The sequence below is a fragment of the Poecilia reticulata genome, chromosome 7 (assembly GCF_904066995.2).
Source record: "Poecilia reticulata chromosome 7, P_reticulata-male-v2, whole genome shotgun sequence".
In the NCBI taxonomy this organism is placed as follows: Eukaryota; Metazoa; Chordata; class Actinopteri; order Cyprinodontiformes; family Poeciliidae; genus Poecilia; species Poecilia reticulata.
Genome location: NC_088836.1, coordinates 10,063,689 through 10,091,477, shown reverse-complemented (window position 1 = coordinate 10,091,477; position 27,789 = coordinate 10,063,689). Strand labels below are relative to the sequence as shown.

The window sequence follows — 27,789 nt, the reverse complement described above, 5'->3', positions numbered from 1 at the left end:
AATACAATCTGCAAATATATTAAGTAAGGCAGACATTAGGGCGCCATTGTATAAAGACAACATGAAACTGTAATATTGCAAAAGTAATACAAATAATGACATTGGTTGCAAATAACATGTTTTTACCAACTCTTCTTCTAGAAGAGGTAGTAAAACTCTTCTAGTGATGTTAAGATCAAGATGTCCAAACCACTCTGACATTTAGCATCTCAGCAACTAAAACCTGCATCAGTGTGCCAGCTAAGTGTGCTAGCATAGCATGCTAGTCAATAATTAATGATGATGCTGTCCTGCATCTTTTTCTGTCAGTTCCAGTCACACATAATGAATTAGAACTGTATTAAAATATATTACAAGTCAAATTACATGCAAGCTAATGTTTGCCTGCCCGTAAATTTTTTAAGGGAGCTTAATTAGGGAAGAGTAATAAAACAAAGCCTGGAATAATAGAGAAAATTAGAACACACACAAAATAACCCTGCAGCTCAAGTACACCATAAACACAAATAGGAGATTATTTTATTTAAAATAAGTTAATACACAAGCAATGGAAACAATTCATGGAATAAAGAGATGGCAGGTTTTTCAGGCAATTTAGTGCCAAAATTAAGACAATGTAATACTGTAAAAGCAAAATTCATTGGTTCATCTTGGTAGAATTTCGATTTCTGATAAGTCACTGAACAGGTAACTTATGAGGCAACTTTCCATATCAGCAACAGTGATGCATATAATGACAGTCTGATAGTTTGTACTGAAAACAAAACCTCCTTTTTGCTAAGCTTAGGCTTATATACTGATCCTGCAGTAGCTTTAAGCTACAAGAGCTAAAGAGAATCTATGCAAAAAATGATATCATGCTTTCAAGATTACAGTGTACTAACCCCATATATTTCATTTACATATAAAGCATTAAGCCAATGCTCGCTCTCTCTCACACACACACCAGTTTCCTGCGGTGCAATCTAAAGGTTACGAGCACAGTGATGAATCATCAAAACTGTAAGAAGCCTACGAAGGAAAAAAAAAAACTGGCAAAATTTTTGAATGCGAAACAAAAAGTATCATACACAGTCACAGCTCAAACCAAACAACCTTTCAGAGAGCAAATTGATTCTGAGTTGCCTCAAACATTTCGAAACAACTATGTCTTTCTTAAACAAAGTGTCAACACCCAAAAGTGTGATTGGCCTACTTACAGAAAGCCTTTGTGAGACAACACTAGATACCTCTGACATGCTTTAAAAGGGGAGCGATGTCGCTCATCCTCTAAACGAGAGCATCTCAGTCGTGCTTTCAGGAACCTCAAACCAAAATAGGTTAGAAAAGCCACAATAGGTTTGAAATATACATTTTATTTTTGATGATGGGTAATGCACTATAAAGCTGTTGAGATGCATTTAAAACAGAAAGGTGATGATACTCATTAATACACAATGATCCTTAGAGCAGTGTCACTGAGTGCTGCAGAGTGTGATTAGCTTAATTGCTAAAGTTCTGCAGTACTAAGGAGTTTAATCACTTTAAAAAAATGTAGTCATTTAGTTTCAGTGGCAGCTGATAAAGTAAAAAAAATGCTTATGAAAGTACAGGTTTTTAAATGTAATACTTACAGTTTGACCCTAATTAAATGTGCATGTTAATTTCTACTACCTATGTTTATCTCTAAACCACTTCACTAAGAAGGCTTTTAATGTAAATAGTATTTTTCAACAGATTTTTAAATTATTTTACTGCATGTTTGGGCCCAGTATCTTATAGTAGTTAAATTTTTTTTAAATTCATTTTTACCAGTAACCAGCCCGTGCATAACAGTAGAACAGCAAAAAACAATCCATTTTGAACTGATAAGCTTTAGTTTTGCTTTCAAAAAGAAATACAACTTGTAGTTTATGAATACTTTCCACATACTAAATATAGACAATGCTGAAATATTAAAAGAAGAAGTAATGTAGCTAATAATGCACATATTTATGTTTAAAGATTTGTTTTCAGCAGATCTATAATATTCACATCCATTGGCTAATCCAGTCGTCTTTCAAACAGCACATGATTTCTTTCAATATACAGTCCTGTGTGCCTCCACAGAGCCAGAATCCTCTGGGAGCAGCACACACAGAGGCCTGCTTGGATAACTTAATGCCATGGAGGTCATGTGTGTAACCTCAAGCATTTAGAGTAAAGCTTCCTCCTGAAGCATGACTGTATCTACTCTACGTTTACTGGATGAGCTGTACGAGTACTGCTGAGGTTTATTCAGGGCACACAGAGGTACAAGAGCGTTGTGACGTCAGTAGAATGGAATCTGAACCGGTGTGAAAAAGTCGGAATACAACAATGTGCCTTAACAAGCACACACATGTTCACTTATTAACTCAAAGGCAAGAAGAAACCGAAGATGCGCATGTGTGAATACACACTCACTCTTCTCTCGGTTAAGGTTACAGCTGTTAGACAGCAGCCAAACTGTGTGAGAATAAACACAGAATACATAATCTATCTTGTTTGTACCAGACTGCAGCATCTGCCAACGCTACTTTTACCTGAAATAACATTTACATAAGAGATGATGGTTAACTCATAAAAACACGGTGAAACTAAAACTAAAAATTACAACCGAAGAGGGCAAAACGGGTGTCCCAGAACCCGTTCTCTCTGAACGTCATCATTTACAATGCCTGACAGTCCAATCTCTGTCAAACATCACATCATGCCCTCACTTCTTACTTTTATTGCCCTGTTAGTTGAGCTTTAACATCTATTGTAAATAGCCTAGTGCAGAAATAGAGCATTATAAATCAAAACATGGTAAAAAGACAACAGCAGCCAGAGCTGAATTTCTTTTGTGCGCTGACAGACTTGGATAATAAAACTTAATTTTCAAACAGCCATAAAAATCTAACATTCGCTCCAATTCACTGCATCCAATGTTGATTTGGGGGAAAAAAAAAAAAAACTCTGCAGCCACAATCACACTTGCACCATTTAGACAACATTAACCATTAACTTGCAGATAAATTGCTTCACTTTTTTTCCACTGCACACCTCTGAATTGCAGAGGTTCCCCAAATAGATTAAAGCACATACATGAACTGTAAAGTCCCATTCACAGCATTGGAACGCGAGTAGATCTGGGCCATACTGCTCTGAAGAGAGCTGGGCTATGGAACGGCTTACATCCTGTGCCAGTGTCTCAAACACAGGGGAGTGATGCACCAGAGATGAGGCTGTGTGCAGTGTGGGAACTTCAGGGTCCCATTAATCTACCCTTCAGATGTGCAAACACGCAACCTAAAGGCCACAGGATGTGCGGTTCTTCCTTTTCTGAAAACATACTAGGAGGAGGATCACAATAGAGCTGCATCGATGTAAGGAATCAATCTTTGAGCAGTGTTAAACAGGAGGCTTCAATGCAGGTCTGAAAAGACGCAACAAACCGACATTTTGTTTAAAAAAAAATAAAAAATACATGACAAAAGCCTAAAAAGTTAAAAGCACTCACAAAACCACAGGAATTTTCTGCAGAATTTTACCTTGACTTCTTATGTAGCCAAGCTTTTTCCCCCACTTTCACAAATTCTTAGAAAAGAAACATCTAAAGACCCTGAAACTTCAAAACATGAATAGAATGTGCAAGTCTGATGACCACAAAAACAAAAGGATGAAGAACATGTCAATTAGAAGAGTGACAAGTAAAGGACTACAGTCCCAAAAAGTCAACCAGGAAAATACTTTCTATAAAAATATGATGGGATTAAATACTAAAGTAACCCATCCCTCAAAAAGAGAGATTCAGACACTGCTTCAGTGTCTGAATCTCAATTTATCTCCTCATGGAAACCCAAAATACTACATCTGATTTTTCTCAGACAAACCCGTCTAACAAAGCGACAGCGTCGACTCACGTTCAAAGTCAGAGTCGTCGTCTTCATCCTCCTCGCCGTTGGACTCCGTCTGCATGGGCTCCCCATCAAACACCACTCCTTTCCCTGGTTTACCGGATCGATCCTGATTTCTGGAGTCCCGCAAACGGGTGAAGTACTGTACAGCAAAATCAACCAGGTCTGTTGGCCTTTGTCGCAGCACCTCCACAGTGTAGCCCTGTAGCAGTTCTGTCAACCCCACCGGTATCTCAATACTCATGGCTGTGTTTGGCTTGTTGATAGCTCCTAGATATCTAAAACAAGATGAAACAAAAAGACATGAACGTTGGATTTCTTTGATTTTACACTGCTTTTGAGCGCTGCTGCCTAGGATAATAACTTGGCATCAATCTGTGGACAATTTATTAAACCATTTTCAGGTTTTAAACTTTGGCAAAAATTATAACCGTTTCTTACACCGCTGTGTTAGCAAAAGTACACAATATGTCAATGGTATAGGTTTAAGTTGAAAAAATAAGGTTGTACTGGACATAGATGGTATATAAGACAAAATCAAATCAAGTTTTGAACTTGTTTTACAAGCTAAATCTCTGTTAGCTTTTCACTGAAACAGCACATCTATCTCCCAGAGTCTCAGAAAATGGTTAAGTTATTCTAATGGAAAGAAAAGAGAAAATGCAGGAGTAAGAAATTATGGATAAACTGTAACAGTATATTATAATGTTTCATAATTTTTGCAGCTACATGTTTTTCTAATATTGTTCAGTCATAACCAGATGTATATTTTTTTATTACCATCTTACTTTGTGGTGTACTGGGAACCACAATGCTGCCTTTTGGAAAACACTAAATAAAATTGCTCCTTCTTTCCATTTACATTAATAGAGAATAATAGTGACAACCCTAATGGTGTTGGCAAAATAATTTTCATGTGTCGAGGACTGGCACGTGGTGTGATCTATAACAGCCTGACTGTTGATTGAAACAGATGTGACTTGTAATTTCAACACAATGCATGTCTGTTAAGGCGCACTAGGTGATGACAGCCTAGCATGACGACAAAAAAAAAAAAAAAAAGAAAAAAAAAAAGGATGCACTCGGGCTAAAGTTTGACAGCCAAAAGGAGAAAGCATCGCGCAGCCTTTTGAACGCAAAAGAGTTTACCAGCCTTGTGTGACACTGCTACAACTAAGTGGCGACTTTATCTGAAGCTGAGCTGAAGAACACAGAGTTCTCACAGCTGCAAGCGGCAGATAATGAGTTTGCTTAGGGATGGACACAAATTCACTAAAACTGGTTGGGTTCACACAAATACGAGTGCTTTGCATCGTCTGAAACTGAGCTGTCAACTTGGGTGGGTGGTCGGCTCAGAGCAGCTAGCACATCTAGCTAAGCTAATACTACTGGCAAACAGCTGATTTAGAGCTAAACAAATAACTTAACCAAACTGGCTGGTAAGCGTTGGTTAAAACGTGATACCTGTATAAAGTGCAATGAAACTAAGACTGAAGTGCTGTTTCGACTTAAAGCTCATCAGTGCTAAGCTGTCATGCTAGCTAGAGAGACGACCCCCCTTTTAGCTTACGTTATAGTATGGCGCACTGGCTGTGGGTGCTAAGCCACCAGAACAGCGGCATCCAGGATAAACGTTGCCATGCAAGCGCTGCAAGTTGTGTTGGACAGGTCATGTAAGCCGTTTAACAAGCCACTTTCACGACACCAGCTATGTATGAGTCACTTACGTTCACAAATGTGTCTCCCCGGCTAAACAAGCCAGTCACCTCCTCCTCAGTCTTCCTTGTTCTCGCTCTTTATTTCGCCTCTTCTTTTTGAGCCAGTCCCTTTATCAGTATTCCTTCATAGAGAAAAAAGAACACTCTCCGAACGTAAAAACGGCCAATTTCCGTTAGCGCCACCTAACTACGCTAACCTTTGAAGGGGCTAATCTCTCCTGCCGGCCAGGTATACAAGGATGCTAGCCAAGTTCAGAGGAAGCAAAAATATTATACTTGTCTTCACCGCTGCAGCCCGACGTTTACGCACACGGTGAGGGTGGGACTTAGTGTGGCAGTAAGGCTAGCTGGCGGGCTAAGTGGCTGACCTGCTAACTAGCAACCGCTAGTTTTCCTTTGGCAACTCCGATCTCCGCGAGACACGAGTCAGCTGCTACGGCCAGGTGACACAAAAACCTGCTGCGAGCTCTCCGTTCACACCGTAGCACCACACCTCTATTATTAAAAGCTGTCCGAAACACTGAAGAAAAAAAACGCAAAACTTTTAAGGTAAGTTAATTTATAAGACGGCTAATGATATGGGGGAAAAAAACCCTGCTAAATTAATAGAAAGCAGGTCTGCTCCCCCCTAAAGAGGTAATCCTCAGCTCCTCTTGCACGGATGAACCGCTGGTTTCAGAAAGCGTGAGAAGGCGGGGCTTCTCAGACTGACAGAACGCAGAACCAATAAAAATTAAGAATGATAGCAAGACAGCCAATTGCATACAACCATGGAAGAAAGGGTGGGATTGAAGGCAGAACTATATTTGTACACTCCAAAAAAGGCCGCACCCACAAAGGTGGCTTTGAGAGCCTGACAGAAATGTTAAATCATATTTATAATTGAAGAACTTTAAAAGTAGACAAAGTAAAATCGATCTACGAGAGGTTAATGAGTTCATTAAGGTTCCCATAAAATAATCTCGATTTGATTAAACTGAAATAACCTCAAACTCTAATGTTACTTATCTCTAAATGAAAAAACTGAATGAGTATGGTAGAAAAATTTCCACTGTTTTAAAATAAGTTAGATGCGTTTTTCAGGTAGTTTATATTTGACCAAATTTAAAAAGTGAAAAACGACAGCTAAGGTTCCAGGATATGGAAGTTTAACAACAGCAACCATTTTTGTTTCGACAACAATACAAAAATATTACTAATATATTAACTTCATGGCCATAAGCCTACACTATTTCATAAACTTTTATTTCGTAAATTGACATGTGTTTTATTAAGCTGTTCTGTCCTCTTTCAAGTAAATAAATTAGTTAAAATCAAATTCAAGCTTAATGCCATTGCATTCCAAATAGGTGTGTGCATATCTACTCACTCTGCATGAACTGTGCCTTGCAAAAGTATTTCAACCCTTGAAATTTCTTGCATTTTGTCAAGTTATATAAATTCTGGGAAAACAGTTGGAGACTGCAGGAGACTTGCAGCCTCCATTGTAACAGCCAGAGATACAATGAAATGGTTTAAGTTAAACCATATTATTGTGGAAACCCAATTTGAAACGTGATGTTGACAGACTATTCTGATTGACTTTGAGCTATTTTGAACAGGCAAATTTTTCCATTGCTAGATGTGCAAAGACATGGGCGACTGAATACATATACACACCATTTATCCATCAATGTGAGAGGCTGGATAGCTTGGAAGTCCATCTCAAACCAACACAGAAACCCACAGGACAAGAAAAAAAACATGTATTCCAAGAACAATTTAGAGATACCAATTAACCTAACAGCCATGTTAGGTTAATTGGTTAATTTTTCTAGGTATAATGTTAAATTTTTCTCATTCACTTTGTTGTAATATGACATATCTTCAGTTGCAGGACTACTGATGACTCCCATTTTCCAGTTCACCTTTCTTACCTTAGCTTTCTCTGATTATTTGGTTAAGTCTTCTGTTAGAGTTCGTAGACAGAAAGAGGTCAAAAGGCACTCAGGTCACCAAGGTTTACTGTAAAGATACTGCAAACTCTCCAGTGAAGTTTGCAGTAACCCACTGACTCCAGGCAATAATGCATTAGCCCCTCTTCCATCTCTATCTTTCACCTTCTATCTGTCACTGAGGTAAAACTGTTGCCATGGCCACAAAGAACCCTTATTTAATTCCTTGAGCTGGTTTCTGATTGGCTCATCTCTCTGTTTTTAACAGAGAGATGTTAAAAAATGGACTCCTTGTGGGAATACATTTTTCTGCATGTTGAATTCCTCGTGGACCTACAGGAGCAGGAGTTAGAGGCAGTGCATCCTTCATGTATGGAGAAAGACGAAAATCAACAAGAGTGTGGATTCAGGTCATGGCTTTCCTCGAAGTGTTTCCCCTTAGAGAATTACAGCTAATGTGGTTCCAGCCAATTCCAAAAGTGACTCAACGAGAGCTGCAAGGCCTACATATTCAGAGTGAGAGGGACGCGGAAAGAGAAATATGGGACAGAAAGAAAAAAAAAAAGAAACCATAAAAAGAGTGACAACAGTATTATCAAGCACTGATATTGCAATATGGCTAGCTATGTTTAATGATGTTAGATTTAAGCAACAACAATACCAATAGAGGATGCATAACTTAAACATCAGAGCACAAAATAATAGGTATTTTGCTTTTAAATGTCAAGCTACATGCTTTAAACTTGCAGGCAATTAAACAGTGTTTGACGTTTTTGTGACATATTGACCTCACAAAAGTAAAATCAAAGCCACACACCCAAAGCAAATCTCTGAATAGATCCCACGTTCATTCATGTATCGCATGTATGAATTCAACAAGCAGCACATTCATACAAATAGGCTGACGTTAATTGTTACTACAATGCAATGCTGCCATCTATTGGTCAATAAATATAAGACAAGTGAAGAACAGCTGCTGGGTACCTGAATACCAGATAGTTTTTGGTACACACACACATCTCAATAAACTAAAATATCAATGAAAAGCCCAATTCATAAACTAAAGCTTATTTATAATATTTCATTACACCATGTGATGTATTTCAAACACTTATTTTTGTTCACATAGTTTACAGCTAATAAAACCTCAAAGTCACAGTCTCAGAAGATTAAAATATTACATAAGACTGAAAATAAATATATATGTATTTATTGTATTTTCCCGGACTGCTGAAATCAATTGGGGGAGGGAGAATGTCGATTTTTCATTTAACATTAGTCTTTCAGTTTGCATGTATGGAATGGGAAAGCATAAACATTTTTGTTGATATCCAAAAGTCTGATGATGTTTTAATTGCTAAAATTCGAGTTTAAGGAATCAAACCTAAATAAAATTCCAAAATATTTGTTTGGAATGTTAATGACTGAAGTAAAAAAAAAAAAAAAAAAAAGCCAATTATGATAACCCTAATAATAATGGAAAGCATAATGTTGACACAAGAGGGTGCAACATACTTACAAATAGAATTTGATCTGTGTTGCTGTGAATTTTTGACACTCTGAAGTATGGGTGATTATCCTCTCCAAAATTTCCAATTTCCAGTGAGCAAAAGATGGAGCAGAATATAAAGAAGCTGTAAGATCAGAAGTATTTCTATTTTAATGACTAACCTTATGTGACACTATCTATGATTTTGGTTTGTGGCTATAAAGTGTGGTTATTTTCAATTATGTTACTCTTTCATTACCCTTCCACTGTTTAATACTATCTTAATATACATAAAAGCCCATCTAGGGACAAGTGCTGCAAATTGGCTCATGCTGTAAACACCTGCTGCTTTATTCAGTCGGTCCATGTTATTGTGTCTGCTCTATAATATAAGCTTAATAAATAAATACAAATAAATATGAATTTTACTTCGCTTATTTGAGATCAGCACAAACAAGGATTTATATGCTGTGGAAAAATCTGCCCCATGCAGGAGCTAGTTACCCTCATTACACTAAATATGCGTTTTTACTTTTTCAGAAACATTTTCATCTTTAAAATAAGTTTTAACATGAAGTTAAGAGTAAAATAACATTTAAACTCCCACAAGACAGAGAATACGATACAAAAAAAAGTCACACAGGGCAGTTAAACAGTCATGTTATTTATTTTAAAAGACATGTGGACATCGTGAACAGTCTAGCAATAAGTAGATTGACATTCAAAAGAATTTTCAGTGTTATTTTTTTATACCCATCTTATTTACAGTTGCAAACTTTCAAACGCTGACACCCGACCAATGATGTGATTCTATTATCTCAGCGAAAAGCAGATTTAATACCTGAATTTAAGTTGGGTTACAGCTTGGAGGACATAGAAGAACACCAGCGCAGGAATATTGAAACTGTCCTTCAGTAACATTACAACATGTTAAAACAGATCAACACAGAAAATATACAAGGAAGACTTAAATATCCAATCCTCTGTGTTTTATTTCCCTACAAATACAATCTAATCTCTGCAGGCTTTGTATTACATCGGGGAGTTTCCCTTCATAGACACTTAAAGTCCCTTGAAAGAAGCCAGGATGATTCATGGAGAGAGTTACTCCAGACACACGTGCAAATTAACCAATCATTCAACGTAGTCACACTGATGGAAAACTGTATTTTAAAATTCCATTTTAAGCTCCCACAAAAAACAACAACATAAAACCCCTGGTTTATCTATTTTATAAAATTTTGATCAACGCTTATGCATCAACTCAGTAATTTAGCTACCATTAGTCTTGGTAAACTCAAACAGTTTTCATCTAAAGTCTTTTTTTTGGTATTAACATAAAATGGACTTGAACAGGTGTGTAACAAAGCTGGGAGGTATTTAAGTAGCGAAGTTCATCCTGCATCAAAAGGAGCAGAAGCAGTTTTTAATGTACTGTATGTCTGCTTCCTTGTTTGCACATTAATAAGGACTAATAGACATACATTTAATGAGACTGATTAGAGCAAGCAGGTGGACACGACAGTAGATGTCAGAAAGTCAGGAGCAACATGAATGTTAACCTTCATGTATGTTAAAAGATCTTTATTATATATGCACCAATCAGATGTGAGCTAGCCAATCCCCCTTATCGATGAGCCAATCAGGACAAAGCGTCTAATTCCAGTCTCTAGCAGTTCTGGTGCATTTCTAATTAGCTTATGGTTCAATGCAGGCAAACAACTATAATATGCACATTCATCAGCAATAAGGCATAAACAATATAGACAAAACAAAGTTTTACAATGCATGTATTGTCACGAATAACTCGTAAATTGTGTATTAAGAAATGCAATCAAAGGTTTTCTTTGTTCCTGATTAGTGCTTAAGATTTTGGATGAGTTCCATACACTCTCAAAGCTGCTGAGTTACATTGAATATTTGTTAAACATGACATATTCACAGACACATTTTACGTTTTGAAGAGTAAGATCACCTTTAGATGTTAACAACATGAACATGAATTCAATACTCTGTAAAATGATGTGGCAGTAGTTTCATTTTGCGTCCAGCACCATCTAAAACGTACTGGAGTAAATTCCTTACCGTATAAATCTCCTTAGAAAAGCAATGTTTGATTGCTGACTACATATACAGCTTATAAGGGGAATATGTGAACGTCAGGATGTCTGAATAGGTTCTGGTATAAAACGTGCATTGACATTGTGTAACTAGTACATACATGCCAATACAGGAAGTTCTTTGTTAATAGTACTCTACACAAGATAAATAAAAAATAGCTAAAATACAATACAATTGTCATTTTTGTGTGTTATAAATACAAAGCTATTGTACAGTAATTGTACAAGGTTTCTTAACAACAGCAAGATTTGAACAGGAGTTCTAAAATTTGCTGCCATACTCCATTACCTCTTTCAGGACAAGGGTGAAACTAACTACCATGACTTTATTTACTTATTTTTAGTATTTGCAGCAAATTGGAGAAGTGCCTGTTCTAATCTTGCTGACAGCTTGAGCACAACAACACGAGCAACTTAAAGGGATAATTCAGCATTTTTGAGATGAGGTTCTGTTGAAAAAAAATAAAAATAAAAAACAGCGGGATCCAGACTAAACAACACGTCTGCCTTTTAAAACAACTGTTTTTATTTTAAAGACCTTTAGGCCATCAACACATTACCAGGGTGGTTCATCTAAATAAAGTGCTGATGAGTGTTTACACAGGAAATGGAGGTGTGGTGGTGTGCCACCAATGTCACAATAGCTACTGAATAGAAGAAGAAAGACTCCTGCTCCATTTTTTCTACTGGACTGTATGGTTACACTTCAATTGTCCATTCCAGCATTTCTGCTTGATGTGTCCACATTATGGGGTAACACTTTATTTGAAGGGGGGTGAATAAGACTGACATGACACTTTCATAAACATGATATAACACATGTCATGAACATGAATAAGCCTTTATTTATGACTGTCATGAAGTGTCATTCGGTAAAATATGACACTTTTAATACAATGTTGACATTATTCAAAATGTCTTTGTTATGACAACTTGACATTAACCAAGAAATCATTACTGATATAAATTTGTTATAAAAGTATTACTGATTGCACTTTAAAAATTAGGTAACTTTATCTTATTAAGGGTAAAGTTTAAACAGTAATGATTTCTTGGTTAATGTCAAGTTGTCATAACAAAGACATTTTGAATAATGTCAACTTTGTATTAAAAGTGTCATAATTTAGCGAATGTCTTAAAGACAGCATTTGAATGAACTTCTATGGCATTTTTGAGACTGAAGATGTTCTAAAATGGCAGAAATCTGCTTTGGTCTCGTTCCCTCTCAGAGAAACTGTCAGACTTAGCCTGTATCACATACTAAGTTAGACTTTATAAATCCCAAGAAGGTTTTCAATACATGTAAGATATCAGCAGCTTATAATCTTTGAATAGAACCTCACTCCAAAAAATAAATGCAAACTATCCCATTAAAGGAACACTTCACGGAGTCTCCTCAGAACAGATTAATCTCATGAAACTATAGAAAGACTGGCCTTTGCCCCTTCAGTCCTCCGTCATAAATAACAGCTCTTTTCATAGAAACAGTCCTAAAGTCGTAAAAGAAAAAAAGAAAACTCAAACAGAAACAGTGACCCCATTGATAAACCAGCAGGCAGGATGAATCTGGCTTTGTTATAAAAGCCGCAGCCCAATTGGGATTCAGCTCTGTTCTGCCCCCTTCATTTCCCTCCCCAGTTACTTAATATAGAGCATCTGTCCGAAGTCGGGATCTGAACAGTTGAAAGGATCACCAGTTATTAACTGAGCATTTTCACATGGCTGTCTCAGTGTGAGCAATCTGACCACAACGCATGTCACTGGAAAAGAGTGTTGGCTTTGAAATAAGTGAAGCCAGAGATTGTTGACTGTTGGGATGAACAGGAATGTAATCTATTGGGGAAAGTGCTGGACTGCATTTTATCACTATTTAATAGAGACATGGAATGTATGTGTAAAAAAATTAAACAAACGTATGACGAAGAAAAAAAGGGAAATTCCAACCACACAATGTCCAAGGAAAGCTCCTCGTTTGACAAAAATGGTGTATAAACCCTGCTGTTTAGGATTCAGCGCATGCAGCTCTTATTATTCACTGCGAGCTGATGATGCTTTAGTCTCTTATCTCAACACTCACACAAAAAGGGAATCCTCAAAGCAGCAAATGGACAACAAGCTTCGAGACCCTCTAGTCTGCCAGACGATCCACAAAATTAATGAGGATATTTATTTTTACTGAGTGATTTCACAGAGGAGAGAGATAGAGAGAGAGAAAGAAGAAGAAACAGAAAGCGCTGCCATGGTTACTGTTGGCTTCTTTCCTCGCTTTTTCTTCTCGCTGCATCCCGGTTTCTCTCTCTACTGTCAAAGCAAACAACAGTAATATCCACTCACGTAGTCTGACAGGTAGAGCTCTTTACCTGTCAGAGCTCACAGCTCACGCTCGCAGCGTAATTTTTTTTCTAAATTACGCTGCGAGCTGAGGTCATTGTGCTGATGCTGTGCAGCAGGGGAGCCATTAGGAGTTTGAATACAACTGGGGACTGGGCAGCCTTTGTGTGCTGCTGGGTCTGCTGCAGCCTAATCAGGAGGAGATTGTCTTTGAAGTGCGAGCGGTTCTGGTTGGGGGTAAATGGGTCTGACTCCTGCTGAGAGTCAGGAATACATTACGTTTCTGTCTATATCTGCACACAGGGTGATGCAGGTTGAGGGTAAATCTTCTGTGTGATGTGATAATAAATGATCACAAAAAAAACAACAATTGTCTGTGGAAGAGAAATTTTAGAGGATGCTCACTTGGACACTATGTGGTGTGATCCGGCACTAAGCTGAGCTAAATCTTTCAGGTTTACCAGAGTTGTACATCCTACAGGACAACAAGAGCGCTCTAAGGCAAAAACAACATCTCCACAAAGCATCCCCGCAGCCTGTTGCTGCCGAGATAGTTCCCTGCGTGTGACGATGTGGGTGTCCGTGGACAACATGTCTGAATCTGTGACAGAGCAAAGGCGTACGTGATGGATAGAACAAAGAGCAATCGTTAGCACTTGTAGCCAAAAAAAAAAAGGAGAGGAAGATGAAAGACGAAACAAAAACGCCAGACCCAGCTCACGGTAAAACGAGGCGTGACCAGAGGAGACGAAAAAGTTGGAAAGATGTATAGGACCCAGAGATTCCTCTCATTCTGTCACTTCAGCCGGGATCCCCCTGGTGACGGCACATGTGAAGCGCGTTTGAAACAATAGAACTGCTGCTGCAGATAAACATGGCAGCCGGTCATCACCATGTTCCCCACGTCTCCTGCACAAGCGTCTTTGAACTCTGTGTGATTCATTTAAGCTCATCCACCACTAATAACTACAATTCTTCTAAAACGGGGCATATAAAAAGTTGGTGGTGAATACCGACAATGAGCTAACTGTGATCCTGATGTTGGAGCCCTGACTTCTAAAATGTTTTCTCAATGTGAACGATTCAAAGCAACAGGTAGCGACAGCGGCTAATTACAGTCCGCAGGACGGTGCGGCGCAGTGTGTGTCCGCTTAGCTTACAATTAAAGAGCTACCAAAAATAAAAGCCGTTGTGACATGATTGCTTAGGTGTTTAAAGCCAAGGTTGACTTCAGGGGGGACACACTGCTGTTTGGGGAGGGGGCAAAGAATGAAAGAGGTGGCAGCTGCTTCTGTTACTCCTTCAACTGTGGCTTTCTATAAAGAAGTCCATTTTAGAATAATTGTAGTAATTATTTCTATCAGGCATTCAAACTCAGAATAAGACAGCTATTCCAAAGCTTTCTACCTTAAAACAAAGTTTTATATTGACTTCTGACATACAACTATATTTATACACTTAAAGTGAATTTTTTTAAAAAGTAGCAAGAAGAAAGTTTTACTAAAAGGGGAAAAATGTCCCATATGCAGTTTTATTTTTTACATGGTATTTAGGGGACAAACGTGGAAAAATGGAGTCCAAGTTAGATGAAACCAACATTGAACTTTGTGGTTGACATGAAAAACGCCCCTTGTGATGGAAAGAAACATTACACCGCACATCACCGAGAACATGCGTATTCACAGGGAAACATGGTGGTGGGCAACATCATGCTGCGGGGCTGACATTTCCAGCTGTGACAGAGAAACCAGGCAATGTTGATGGGAAGAGTGTGGAGCTATAGACAGGGTCAACCTGGAAGAAAACCTTTTATAGACAGCAAACGACCTGAGACTGAGCCTGAGGTTCACCTTCCAGCAGAACAACTAACCTAAACATAGAGCCAGAGCTGCAGCGTAATGGTTCACATCACAGTATGCCCAGTCAAAGTCCAGACCTAAATCCAACTGAGAATCTATCTGTGGGAAGACTTGAACTGACAATCATTTATGCCCACCATCTGACCGAACTTGAGCTATGCTGCCTACAAAAAGGTGCAAAAAATGTTATGTGCAAAGCTGGCAGCGACCTCAAAAGATCTGCTCTGCAATTATACAAAAGGTACATTGACAGAGTGTTGACTGCTCAGATTTGTTTGTTCAACTTCCCCCTTAGCTGCTACTTTGTCTTGTTCTGTCACACAGAAGTCCAACAGAATGTGTTTGACAAAATCTGACTAAATTCAAGGGTGTGATTCGTTTTGTGAGACAGTGGAGCTTCTTCCCCCGAGAAAACCACGTTAATTCCTCTCACAGCTTTGAGGTATTCCCTATTCACCAAACAGATGCTACATGAACCACTAACAGTGAAGTCAACCGTGGCCTTAAATGGGGTCAAAACATTTGACCTTTGACCTCTCAGTATGAGGCCCCATCTGCAGAGAAAGTCACAACAGCGTCACCTGGTCAAATTGCCTCCTAGAAACGATTGTGCTCACGATTCTGTCATTGAAAGCACTCATTTATTTAAAAAAGGTAAACAATGCCATGTATAAAATGTCTTCAAATCTATCAGCTAAAAAAAAAAACTTTCCTGAATCTTCTTTACTGAAAAAGTATTGATTTTGAGCCATTTATTAGACCTTCTGTCTTCAGGCCAAAGGAGACATATGAAAGAAGAAAAGATAGGATTTCTTAATAATATAAAGAAAGCTCAGAAAGATTTATGACAGCGTTTATGTTGGAATATTGGAGAAACCAGTTATTGACAGTTTGAGGTGACCTTAGCCATCGGCCCCCAGCGGAGATCAGACAACAACTTGACCTTTTGATGTATTGTGAATTTGAGGGAGGGATAAGCAAGAGATATTTCTTCGGGTCAGTAACGCAATGTGTTACATTTGGTATTAGTATCTAAAAGATCAATTCAGTAACTAATAGAGGGTAATGTCATTATTGCACTTAGAACCATAGCTTAATGTGATTTCAACTTCACTCGAGCAGTGCAGGAGACCAGGAGATGATGACAAAACCAACACACCCACCAGCCGGACCGCATGAGGCACATCCCTGATTGTAGATGCTGCTCGGAAATTTTTTTTTATTTTTGCTGAGTTTCTAGGATCAAAGTTTGTGATGGCATCATCCTCGTAAAGAAGATGGAAAATGATGTTAGTAAACCCTTCAGACAGAGAACGTGACGTCAGATCAGTGAGCGCAAACACCTCACTTGGACAGGAAAGAAGTGTTACGCCTCACATGGCTTCGGGAAAGGATGTACATCTGGCGGGATACGGTTTGGGAGTCTCCTTGGAGCGCTGACTGAGTTCTTTTTTTTTTTTTTTTTTTTTACGTTGGAGATCTACGAGCCTTGCTGCGGTGGCGTTGAAGCTGGAGGGAGTCGATCTGTGATCCAGCTCGTCACGTCCTTCAGCACAGTCTCGGCCACTTCAGGGAGGTCGTGATGGAGAGCGTGGTATCCTCCTTCAAAGATCTGGGAAAACATTTGGCCACGTTAGAGAAACGATATGCATAAAAACCCCTCTGAAATCTGTTATTGTTAAGGAAAACAGAACATTTTCTAATATGGCAGCCATTTGGTGAGCACTAAATCTAAATCACTGAATCTGTTTGGGTTGTAAGGAGTAACACAATTTCAGGGTGAGTTTTGGTGAGAAAATGTGAATATTTTAAAAACCTTGTACTGTATATGTGTGGACCGGATGTCTGGAGGTTCTTAGAAACCTTGACATAATCAAAAATAGCACTCTCACTTTCACCCTTACAAAATCTTCAATTTACAAAACTTCAGTCTAATTCAGAAATAATTGTTTTTAGTCACAAAAATGCACAGTTAGAAGTCATCATTTAACTAGATTTGATGCCATGGCGTAGGACTTGAAATTTAACAACTAGGTAATCTATTACTAAATCAACCATTACACCCTAAAACAGACAGAATAGATGTTTGTTGTAATAAAACAACAACAAAAAAATTCATATAAGCTTTTATTTTAACAAAAGCTAGTACGCTTGTTTTAATTGTGCCTTTAAATGTCACCGTAAATACATAAACATGGCAGCTGCAGTTGATCCTGAATGAACTGCGGCTAACCAAAATCAGAAAGAAGTTGTTATATTTTACCAGTACTCTCCTCAGCTCAGGAAGAAACTCTTAGTTCATAAACTGTTATTTCTTATAGATCAGAACCAAAACATAATTTTTTCTGTATCTTTCTTCAAAAGGTCAAATACAGTTTAATCAGTTAGTTTATGTCATTTCTCATCTGTTCATTTGCTTAAATTTGAGGTTTTTTCTTTTTATGCAATTTCGAAATGAACAATTCTTTTAGCATGTCTTGGATATAAATGTGACTTTTATTACTTCTGTGCTGTTGATTTTCCTGCATAGCACTTTGAATTACATTATCTTTCAACGATGCTGTGCAAATAAACCTACCACACTTTGCTCAGCTAAAAATATCACGTCACATGTTTTTCTTCCACCTCTCAAAAAACAGAAGGGCTCGCCTCTCTGAGAACTCACACCTACCGTTAGTTTCTTATCTGAACTTGCAGCATTCTCGTACATCATCTTGGAGCCTCGGATGTCACAGAGCTTGTCAGCGTCGCCGTGGAGGAGCAGGAAGGGCCAGCTGATGGATGGGATCTCCCTCTCGATCCTCTCGGCAGCCGCCATCAACTGGATGCCAAATGACACCCGTAACCTGCCGTGGTAGTTCAGCTCGTCGTTGTCATACGCCTCCACCTGACGGGAGACAGCCGTACAAAAGAGTTGTGAGCAGAAAGAACAGTGTTGGACGGACTCCGTAACGTTGTTAATGCAGCATTCCTCCATGCTTTGATATCAAGCAATGTTTTAGAACAACAAAAAGAAAATAAATCCCACATGGCAGTAAAATAAACCCAGAAGCAGATTTGAGATTTATGAAACACAATGATAATAGATGCAAACATAACCTCCAAACCAACAACTCATCTTCATCTACACAGTATGTTTTTGGTTTAGTCGTTATGTTTTTTGAAATCTTTTTTTTCTATTGCTCTTACTGTTATGCATTTTTTTTCCCAGCACAGATTTATGGTTTGTTTTTCTTGGGTCGCTGGTGATTTTTGCAGTTTTGGATTCGTGTCGGTGAAGCAGCTGGTTACAGGCTGGCTACTGGAGCAGATAGGGTTAAGGTTAGGGTTAGGGTTTTCAGTATTCAACATTTTCATTGTTCCCCACATGATAGACAGAATGTAACTGTGTGCTTTCTGCAGATGTATCTCTTGCATCTCACACAAGAGGTACTTGTTTTACTGTCATCTCATTCCAAAAACTTGCAGTTGCTTCAAACCTTTGACCTGTATATTCCAGCTAATACCAGGATTAAAACGTATGCATACAAGACAGTTAGATCCAGCGGTTTCCATTTTTTTTTAAAGACACGCCTCCCCTCCAAGTTAATCATGTCGAGGATTATCTTCTCCACGAGTGGGGATATAAAGAGCTGAAATGTTAATTCAATATCATCAATTCTTGTGACAGCAAATCTTGTAGGACCAGGAGTCATTTCGATGACAACAATCTACCTGGGATTTGGTGTGGTGATGTTGACCGTGTTGTTTTACCATCTGACCCGCAACATCATTTTTGTATGCAAACTGCATGCAGACATTTGACGCAGCAGTTCATGACCTTAGATGCAAAAAAATCACATTTCACGGAAAGAAATGAAAGTATAACCTGCACTTTTATCAACACAAAAACTGAAACAGGTCAAATTGACCCGAAACATAATGCAAGGGTTAAAGCCTCCTATTGTTAAACACAAAAACTTCCCTGTCTTATTATAGGAAGCAGAAATAACAGGATGTGTGGCCGCTGAGACGCATATGCATGTAAAGTTTCACAAACCTGCATGAATACGTGGTTTCACAGGTGTGTGAACGTGATGGCATGTTTGTATTTGGCTCCCTCGTGGTTCAACCTGCAGCTATTTTAAATGTAACACAAAAAGTAAATGCACTTTGTTTGTCTTTGTCAAACAGGTGCGGTCTTCATCCTGGGATTGTTCAAAAGTTGCTCAACTTCACATGAATGTACACTACTGAACACATTTTCCCATGAGAGACACACACACACACACACACACACACACACACACACACACACACACACACACACACACACACACACACACACAGACACACACACACCCACACGCACACACACACACGCGTGCGCACGCACGCACACGCACACACACACCCACACGTACACATACACACACACACAAACCACTTGACAAGTCAGATACATCAGCAACAGAGCATACCTACTCAGATTCACAGCAACCAGTGTCTGTCTCTCACCTGTGTTTTGTCCCTTGAGACCCATTTGGACTCGATGGATCCCAGAGTGAGGCTCGGCAGCATGTGGTTGAGGAGCTTCGCCACGAAAACCTTTGGGGAGAAAAAGCCGGCTGAGATTTTTTAAATATTTTTTAGTTTGTTTTCACAATCTGACACCTTCGTCAGGAGAATCCTACTTTGTCTGAACATTTTCACAGCTCTCTTCACATCCGAGTGTTTTGCTATTTTAAGTTGGCACCAATTAAAAAAAACAAACAAACAAACAGATGTGTTCATATTAAAATAAATATCTAGGTCAAACAAACCCTCTCTGTCCCATTAAAGATTTAGATTTAGCGGAAGTCTGGCTTTGAAAAAATGACACTGGTTGCAGGAACTGAAATCTGATTGACAGCAGTAGGAAAGGGAAGAAAAACATAAATAAAGAGAAAAGAAGTGCAATTCTGATAATAAACACATAGACCGTGAGGCAGTACCTTAAACGGCGTCGCAGACTCTGGGTTCATCTGGACCATCGGGCCTATCAGGACCACTCCAGTGAAATCACTGGGTCTTTCACAGGCAGTGAGAATGGCGATAGCACCACCCTAAGGAGGAGTAAACGTCAGATAAAGCTTTAGTTTCACCTAATTTGTTTTTGTTGCAGTAGTAAATGCTGGAACTTAAACACCCCTTCAGATTAACTGTGACTATAAAGAACTGTGAAAAAATATTTGGCTCCTTAAAGTTTCACATCATCACACTAATTTTAATAATGTAATAATTTAGACAGAAATTTTCAGTAAAGACCCTAACCCATTTTCACATGATGAATCCATTAATAAAGGGAAGAAAACTATCAAGAACTTGGTTAAATGTGAAACTTGCCCCGTTTATGAAATCATAAATTATCACTGGTTTTGGTCTCAATTCATCCCCGATGACTCCCAGAAATGTATCCTCAAGAGAATTAAACAGAGCCTGTCTGACAATATGAAGTAGGCTCAAAGATCTTAAAAAGCAACACATCATTTCGCCATGAAGAAACCGAAGCACAGATGACAAAGTCCTCAATGTCTATCAGTTAGGGAGAAGTTACAAATCGTTTTCCAAGGTTTGGGTGTGAGCCACTATCCACATGTGGAAAATTATTCACAGGAAGGGAGAACCTGACAAAATTACTCCAAGAGTTCATCGATGACTCTTTGTTTTTGATTTGTCAGTGTTGTTGATTTAACAAAAAGAAAGAGACTGGGCACAAAGGCTTTCGTAAGAGAATCTGTAAAATTAACATAACACATCAGATAAGAAAAAAAACCAACTAAATAAATCATAGAAACAGTCAAGCATAACATGTTTTGTTTCTTCTGGATATGAATAACTTGCTGAACCTGAAGGAATCCCGTCTCCTGTTCAATACAAAAAGGCTTAATGGGAAAAATTTCAATGTCAATATGTTGTTTTTCTACTTCCAGTCTGCATTAATGTCGACTAAGGCAGAGATTTTAGTGCCTTCTGCAAATCTTTAGACGTGAGCTGAAGCTTGGGAGGCTAATTTGTTTCTTTAATATCGGATTTTAATATTCCCACTCAATCCAGTTCATTAGATTTGCAAAGAAGTTACCAGATGTAATTCCATACAAGCTAGTCATTTTGATCATAAATACAGGCTTTTTGTGGATTTTATTCCAATCAAAAAGTTATCCTCATTTTCAATCACAATTTCTCAGAATAACATTAGAATAAAAGGCTCTTTCTAATGAGAAAGAGTCTTTCAAGATTTGTAATTCACGGATTATCACATTGAAACTTGAAAACAAATTTAATGGTTCAGAATGAGGCACCTGAACTAAAAACTTGTCTAAACTGCATGAGTGCCGACAAATGGAAAATTAAGTAAAATACACATAAATGTTTTTATGTAATCAGTAGTTCACCAAGATTATCTGCAAGATAAAAATGGCTGCATGTTATACTAATAACAGCTCATGTTGTACTACCATGCTGTCATGATTTGTGATGTTAAAAGTGCTGAACGTACATGCTGTCCTCAGAGATGTGCTGGTAAACCAATTATAGTGATCTTAGCAAGTAACGTGGGTAAAAGATGCACAGATACTGACAATACAGAAAAAAAGGAAAGGGCAACAGATAATAGATGCGAAGTTACGTGTTACGGTTCAATATTATGATCCATCTGTCTGTAACAAGTGATGGGGAGATTCGTCTCCCCTGTGGCAGCAATGGGAAGGTTATTCCAGAGAGGTTCTGATGCAACGAGCAGTGGGAAAAATACCAGTAGGTCAAGACCAACACAAAACAATCCATCTTTTGTTTATTTGGGTGTGAATTTCCACCCGCCTTCTCAGTAATCCACACACACTGAGAGTGAAATGTGACTGAAAAGCCCTCAGGGTGAAACACGCACTGCTTCGCTGCTTCACATGAGGACAAGTCCACACTTTGACAGCTATGCAGACATTTCCTGTTTTTGATTTGAACCTTGTGATGTTGGCTGATGATAATTAGCAGCTCTGTGACCATCAGGGCTAAAATCAATTAGCCATGGATGACTTTGGTACAGTTCCTCTCCTTGTGTGCAACAAGTGGTAGACACACACACAGGCATCCTGCTTGGGCAAATCTCTCTCTCTCTCTCTCTCTCTCTCTTTCTCTCTCTCTCACTCTCTTGCTCTCTCACTCTCTCACTCTCTCACTAGAAACTAATTGCCTTCATCTTTGTTTATCTGTGCACTCTTTGTCAGTTGTGTGAATATTCATCAGCTCAGGGCCAATGACAGGTCCACTTCATGAAAAGAAGCACCACAGGAAGACAGGCCATTTCCCACAGGACAACATGTCCGCTTGCAAACACGCACATTTCTTTAGGAAACGAGTAGCCCGTTTCTTCCATGTTTGGTTTCCTGAATCCCTCCTCATATCGACAGTAAAACTTCAATGTATGAAAATAAATAATAATAATAATAATAATAATAATAATAATAATAATAATAATAATAATAATAATAATAATAATAATAATAATAATAATAAAAACATTTACACGATACCTGAATTATCACTCTACTTCAGGGTGAAAATGTGTTCGGTTTTATTTAACACCCAACATGATCATCCATCCATCCATCCATCCATCCATCCATCCATCCATCCATCCATCCATCCATCCATCCATCCATCCATCCATCCATCCATCCATCCATCCATCCATCCATCCATCCATCCATCCATCCATCCATTTTCTGCCACTTATCCGGGGTTGGGTCGCGGGGGCAGCAGCTTCAGAAGGGAGGCCCAGACTTCTGTCTCCCCAGCCACTTCTTCCAGCTCCTCTGGGGGAATCCCAAGGCGTTCCCAGGCCAGCCGAGAGACGTAATCCCTCCAGCGTGTCCTCGGTCTTCCCCGAGGCCTCCTCCCGGTGGGACGTGCCCGGAACACCTCACCAGGGAGGCGTCCAGTAGGCATCCTGACCAGATGCCCGAGCCACCTCAACTGGCTCCTCTCGACGTGGAGGAGCAGCGGCTCTACTCTGAGTCCCTCCCGGATGACCGAGCTTCTCTAAGGGAGAGCCCAGCCACCCTGCGGAGGAAACCCATTTCTGCCGCTTGTATCCGTGATCTCATTCTTTCGGTCATGACCCAAAGCTCATGACCATAGATGAGGGTGGGAATGTAGATCGACCGGTAAATCGAGAGATTCGCTTTTTGACTCAGCTCTCTCTTCACCACAGCGCCCGCTTCACGGCAGACGCTGCCCCAATCCGCCTGTCGATCTCCCGCTCCCTTCTTCCCTCATTCGTGAACAAGATCCCCAGATACTTAAACTCCTCCACTTGAGGCAGGACGACCCCCCTGACCCAGAGAAGGCACTCTACCCTTTTCCGGCTCAAGACCATGGCCTCGGATTTGGAGGCACTGAGCCTCATCCCGGCCGCTTCACACTCGGCTGCGAACCGCTCCAGTGAGAGCTGCAGATCACGTTCCGATGAAGCCAACAAGACCACATCATCCGCAAAAAGCAGAGATGCGATCCTAAGGCCACCAAAACAGATCCCCTCAACACCTCGGCTGCACCTATAAATTCTATCCATGAAAGTAATGAACAGAAACGGTGACAAAGGGCAGCCTTGGCGGAGTCCAACTCTCACCGGAAACAAGCCTGACTTACTGCCGGCAATGCAAACCAGACTCTGACACCGGTCATACAGGGACTTGACAGCCAGTATCAGGCCCCTGATAAGGGCTGTATCAGGGACCTAGAAGTTTTTTCTTTCTTTAAAAATCTTCTAGGATTTTTAAAGAAAATTTTGTATTTTCCCTAGAGGTTTGGTACATGCATAAATAAAGGACTGAGACAGTGAAGATTTTTCAAACACTGCCTACTGCTCACCTTCCACTCTCTTCCTCTAACACTTAGGGCAGTGAATGCTGGTAATGTCCCACTGCTCTGACACTCTGACTTAACCTGGTCAAAAACAGTCTGTGTATTTCATAGCTTGATTACTCTAAAGAGAGCAAGTAAACTGCTAATAGCTGAAAAAGCTACATTTAGAAATGTGCATCATTTTTAAACAGACAGAAGGTGGCCTACACAAATTCATTAAACCTTTAGTAAAAAAGGCAAAATCTATGAAACTGGAGAAAAGTTTTAACTAAAAATCTGCAAGGTTAAGCTTAGACATCAGAAACAAAAGAATATTTTCAAAAATTATTTTCTCAAGTGTTGCCTTGCAGCAGTGGGTTCATAGGTTATAATCTTGGCCTGAGGTTTTTCTGTGCGGTGCTAAAACACGTGGGTTGTTTTCGCATGACTGCTGACCGGTCCAGCATCACGCCCATCGACTGCTGGAGACAGGCACCAGTTCAAGACTTCAAGGATGAGCAGGGTTATAAGAGGGATGGATGGATGGACGCAAAATGAAAAAGTATTAAAAATGCTACAATTATGACATTACAAAAAGGGAAATACATATGCCACCAAAAGGACACATGTTTTTTAAGTTGAGAGAACAGAAAATAAAATGCTGAGAAACACATCAGGACATCAAGTAAGAACAAGCAAGAGAGGAAATGTACAAGACAATAAAGAAAAATAATATGCTGATACCCGGGATGCCAGGAAAGCCTGTTGTAAATACAGGAGTTTTCTTTGCCACTCTTATCTAATTTTCTATTGTAGTTTTTCCCCTTTAAATAATAGATTTTAAAAAATTTATAATAGTAATAAAAAATAAACATAGAGCCGTAATAACAATCCCAGTAACCACGTTGGCAAGACGCTGAATGTGAGATACATACAGAGGAAAAGGATGAGCAAATAGGCACTAAACAGTGCCTATTTGCTCATAGGGACTGTTTAGTGCCTATGAGAGGGGGAAAAAAACTTTAGCTGGAGGGAGAAGCAGAAGCTTGAAACATGCTGGAGCAATCCTATGAGCTCATACAAAACAGCTGAAATTCCTTAGTGCCAGCTCAAATGGGGGACATGCAGAGAGTTCACAGTGCTGAAGCTGAGGCTTAGGATATATAGCTGAAATCTAGAGCTCTCCAGAGATTGATCACATAACAGACTAGAAATTTATGGTTCTAAACTAAGCTACAAAGTAAAACCCTAAACTACCGTTCCTCCAGTAAAGGACCACATATTTCTACCCATGCAGCTGAACTGAGTAAATATAAAGGAGTGAGAAACCTATCTGGATTCACACCCCATCAATTACTTTTGTCCAGGACCAAATCTCTAAAAAAATAAAATAAAATAAAATAAAAATACAGTCCGAATGGAATCCCTTATTGCGTTTTCGCTCAATCTAAACAAAAAGGGAAAGTGCTTCTGCAGTTGTTGGTTCTGGATCCTGCAATCTCCATCACAATGTCAGCAGCACGCATACTGGAGTCTACAGATGGTTCATTGTCTTGTAGTTTTTACGTCATTCAAGACCTTTTTAAAACAGATTCGAGTACACACAGAGGAACAGAGGAACAGGCTAATGGAAACAGGATGCATCGCTACAACACTGGGAAGCCGGAGAGTGAGGCCTGTGAAAACACGCTGACACAACACTGAGCATGGGCTTGGTTTCCGTAGCACCCAGTCTGGGGTTTTGTTGCTTTTAAGGAAAACATAAAGAAGGATTGGAATGAAAATATAGCGAGGTGATAGGAGGGTGAGGAATAATAAAAGAAGAAACTGATGGATACAAATTGGTGGATTAACAATACAGACAGATGTGGCGGATATCTGCATAAAAATACAACCCCTCCCGCCCCCCCCAAACAATCAGATGAAAAAGTAAGACAATGAGCAAACACATCAGAGAAGAAGAAATGTAAAGATAAACAATAACCATGGAAGGATACGGTCCTAAACTTAGTTCTGATTTTTAGACACTCCCTTTGTCCGTGACCACACAGCAAGAGTTTACATTTACAGCCCAGGGTTTATAGTACAAAAGAAAAAGCTTCCCTAGATGCTCCTTTAAACAATGAGCTATGTAAGCCAAACCAATTCACATTAATCAAGTGATGCTAAAAGCTTCCGAAGCTCAACTTACTGCAATAAACAAGTATTCATTTACAAGGAGATAGAAGAAGAGGCCTAAGTGAAGAACAATTTGATTTTCAAACGCAGTAATTATAAGTAGCAGAAAAAAATATCACATTTATTAAAAATGTTCTGCAGTTTCAGTCAAACTTGAAGGCAGTGCAGCGTTACGTACATAGAACCAGTCCGTTCATCCATCCATGGTGTTGGCTTTCTGGTTTTAGCCCCTTATCAAGTCTGGAGGAGGCCAAAGCCCTTCACCATTCATGCACACACTCACACACACGCTGATGGTGGCAAGCTACTGGATAGTAGCCACAGCTGCCCTGGGGCAGTCTGACAGAAGCAAGGCTGCAATGCACCAGCGCCACCCATTAGCTGGGTGAAGTGCTTTGCCCAAGGACACATCGACATTTGATCCGATTTTCCATCAGATCAAATGCCAAAATGGATCCAGGGCCTAAGACTCAATCCAGAAACCTTACAGAAGAGCTCCTTTCAGCCTCCATATCTCATGATCTTGGGTGCAGCAAGGTAAGTAGATCAACCGGTAAATCAAGACCGTTGCTTTATGACTCAGATCGTTCTTCGTCATGACAGACCAAAATAAGAACAGCATAACGATTCCCTATGTAGCATATCTGACACTGTATTGTACCATCACTCATCAACAAGACGACAAGATACCTGAACTTCTCTCCTCTCCCCAGTTCAAGGTAGAGACTGACCCACACCCTGGAGGGAAGAGTTTGCTTTGTTATCCTGTGAACAACCATGGTTCTCAGATTTTCTTAAAATGTATCTTTATGGGTTAAAATTATACAAGGGCCAATGCAGGATTTGTCTGCAATAGCCAATTGTTTTGAGACACGATACTGAACAAACTTATACCCAAGAGAAGGAGACCTGATTATCTGGGCAACTTTGTTTGCAATAAAAATGCTTCAAATGGGGATTGTTTGTTATGATACCTCTTTGACTGCTATCTAATTCATAATAATTGAGCTTCCAAACTGAAATCTAGAAAAGGGATGTTACAATTAAAGATTCATTAAGACAGAGATCTTCTTTCAGATACCCTTAGAAACTATAAAAAAGGACAAGAAAAACAAAAACGCTGATGCAAATAACCTGGCCAGTCTTGAAGTTAAGCTCTCAAAGTCCTAAATACCTTGCGGACTTGGAGGAGTTTATTCTTGAAAGCGGATAACCTTTTCTTTAAAATGTAATCTTATGTTTAATTCTTCAAACAACTTGGTTCTAATTTCTCTGTAAAGCTCATTAAATCTGCAATAAAATCTTTCTTTGTGTTGAGTTTCACTTATAACTGCTGATGTACAACTAAGGCAAAGCTCCTTACTAAAGGAGGACAGTTCTTGAGTGAATTAGCAGTTCTTCT

The 27,789-nt window shown here is 39.2% G+C and overlaps 2 protein-coding genes across 4 annotated transcripts in view; both read right to left on the bottom strand.

The window, feature by feature from the left end:
* Positions 1 to 6,311, bottom strand: part of prkar2aa (protein kinase, cAMP-dependent, regulatory, type II, alpha A) — a 42,796-nt gene extending 36,485 nt beyond the window's left edge. Inside the window, exons 1-2 of the mRNA XM_008413198.3 lie at positions 5,627 to 6,311; positions 3,906 to 4,177 (exon numbers count right to left, since the gene is read on the bottom strand). Of these exons, the coding sequence (XP_008411420.2) occupies positions 3,906 to 4,143 (238 nt within the window). The 5' untranslated portion in view covers positions 4,144 to 4,177; positions 5,627 to 6,311. The remainder of the gene's footprint in view (positions 1 to 3,905; positions 4,178 to 5,626) is intronic.
* A 3,377-nt stretch (positions 6,312 to 9,688) lies between these two features.
* Positions 9,689 to 27,789, bottom strand: part of mgll (monoglyceride lipase) — a 38,012-nt gene continuing 19,911 nt past the window's right edge. For all 3 annotated transcript variants that reach the window (XM_008413205.3, XM_008413203.3, XM_008413204.3), the window contains 4 exons: positions 20,324 to 20,434; positions 19,848 to 19,937; positions 18,022 to 18,237; positions 9,689 to 16,962 (listed from right to left, as the gene is read on the bottom strand). In XM_008413205.3, coding sequence (XP_008411427.1) covers positions 16,831 to 16,962; positions 18,022 to 18,237; positions 19,848 to 19,937; positions 20,324 to 20,434 — 549 coding nt within the window. In that variant the 3' untranslated portion in view covers positions 9,689 to 16,830. The remainder of the gene's footprint in view (positions 16,963 to 18,021; positions 18,238 to 19,847; positions 19,938 to 20,323; positions 20,435 to 27,789) is intronic.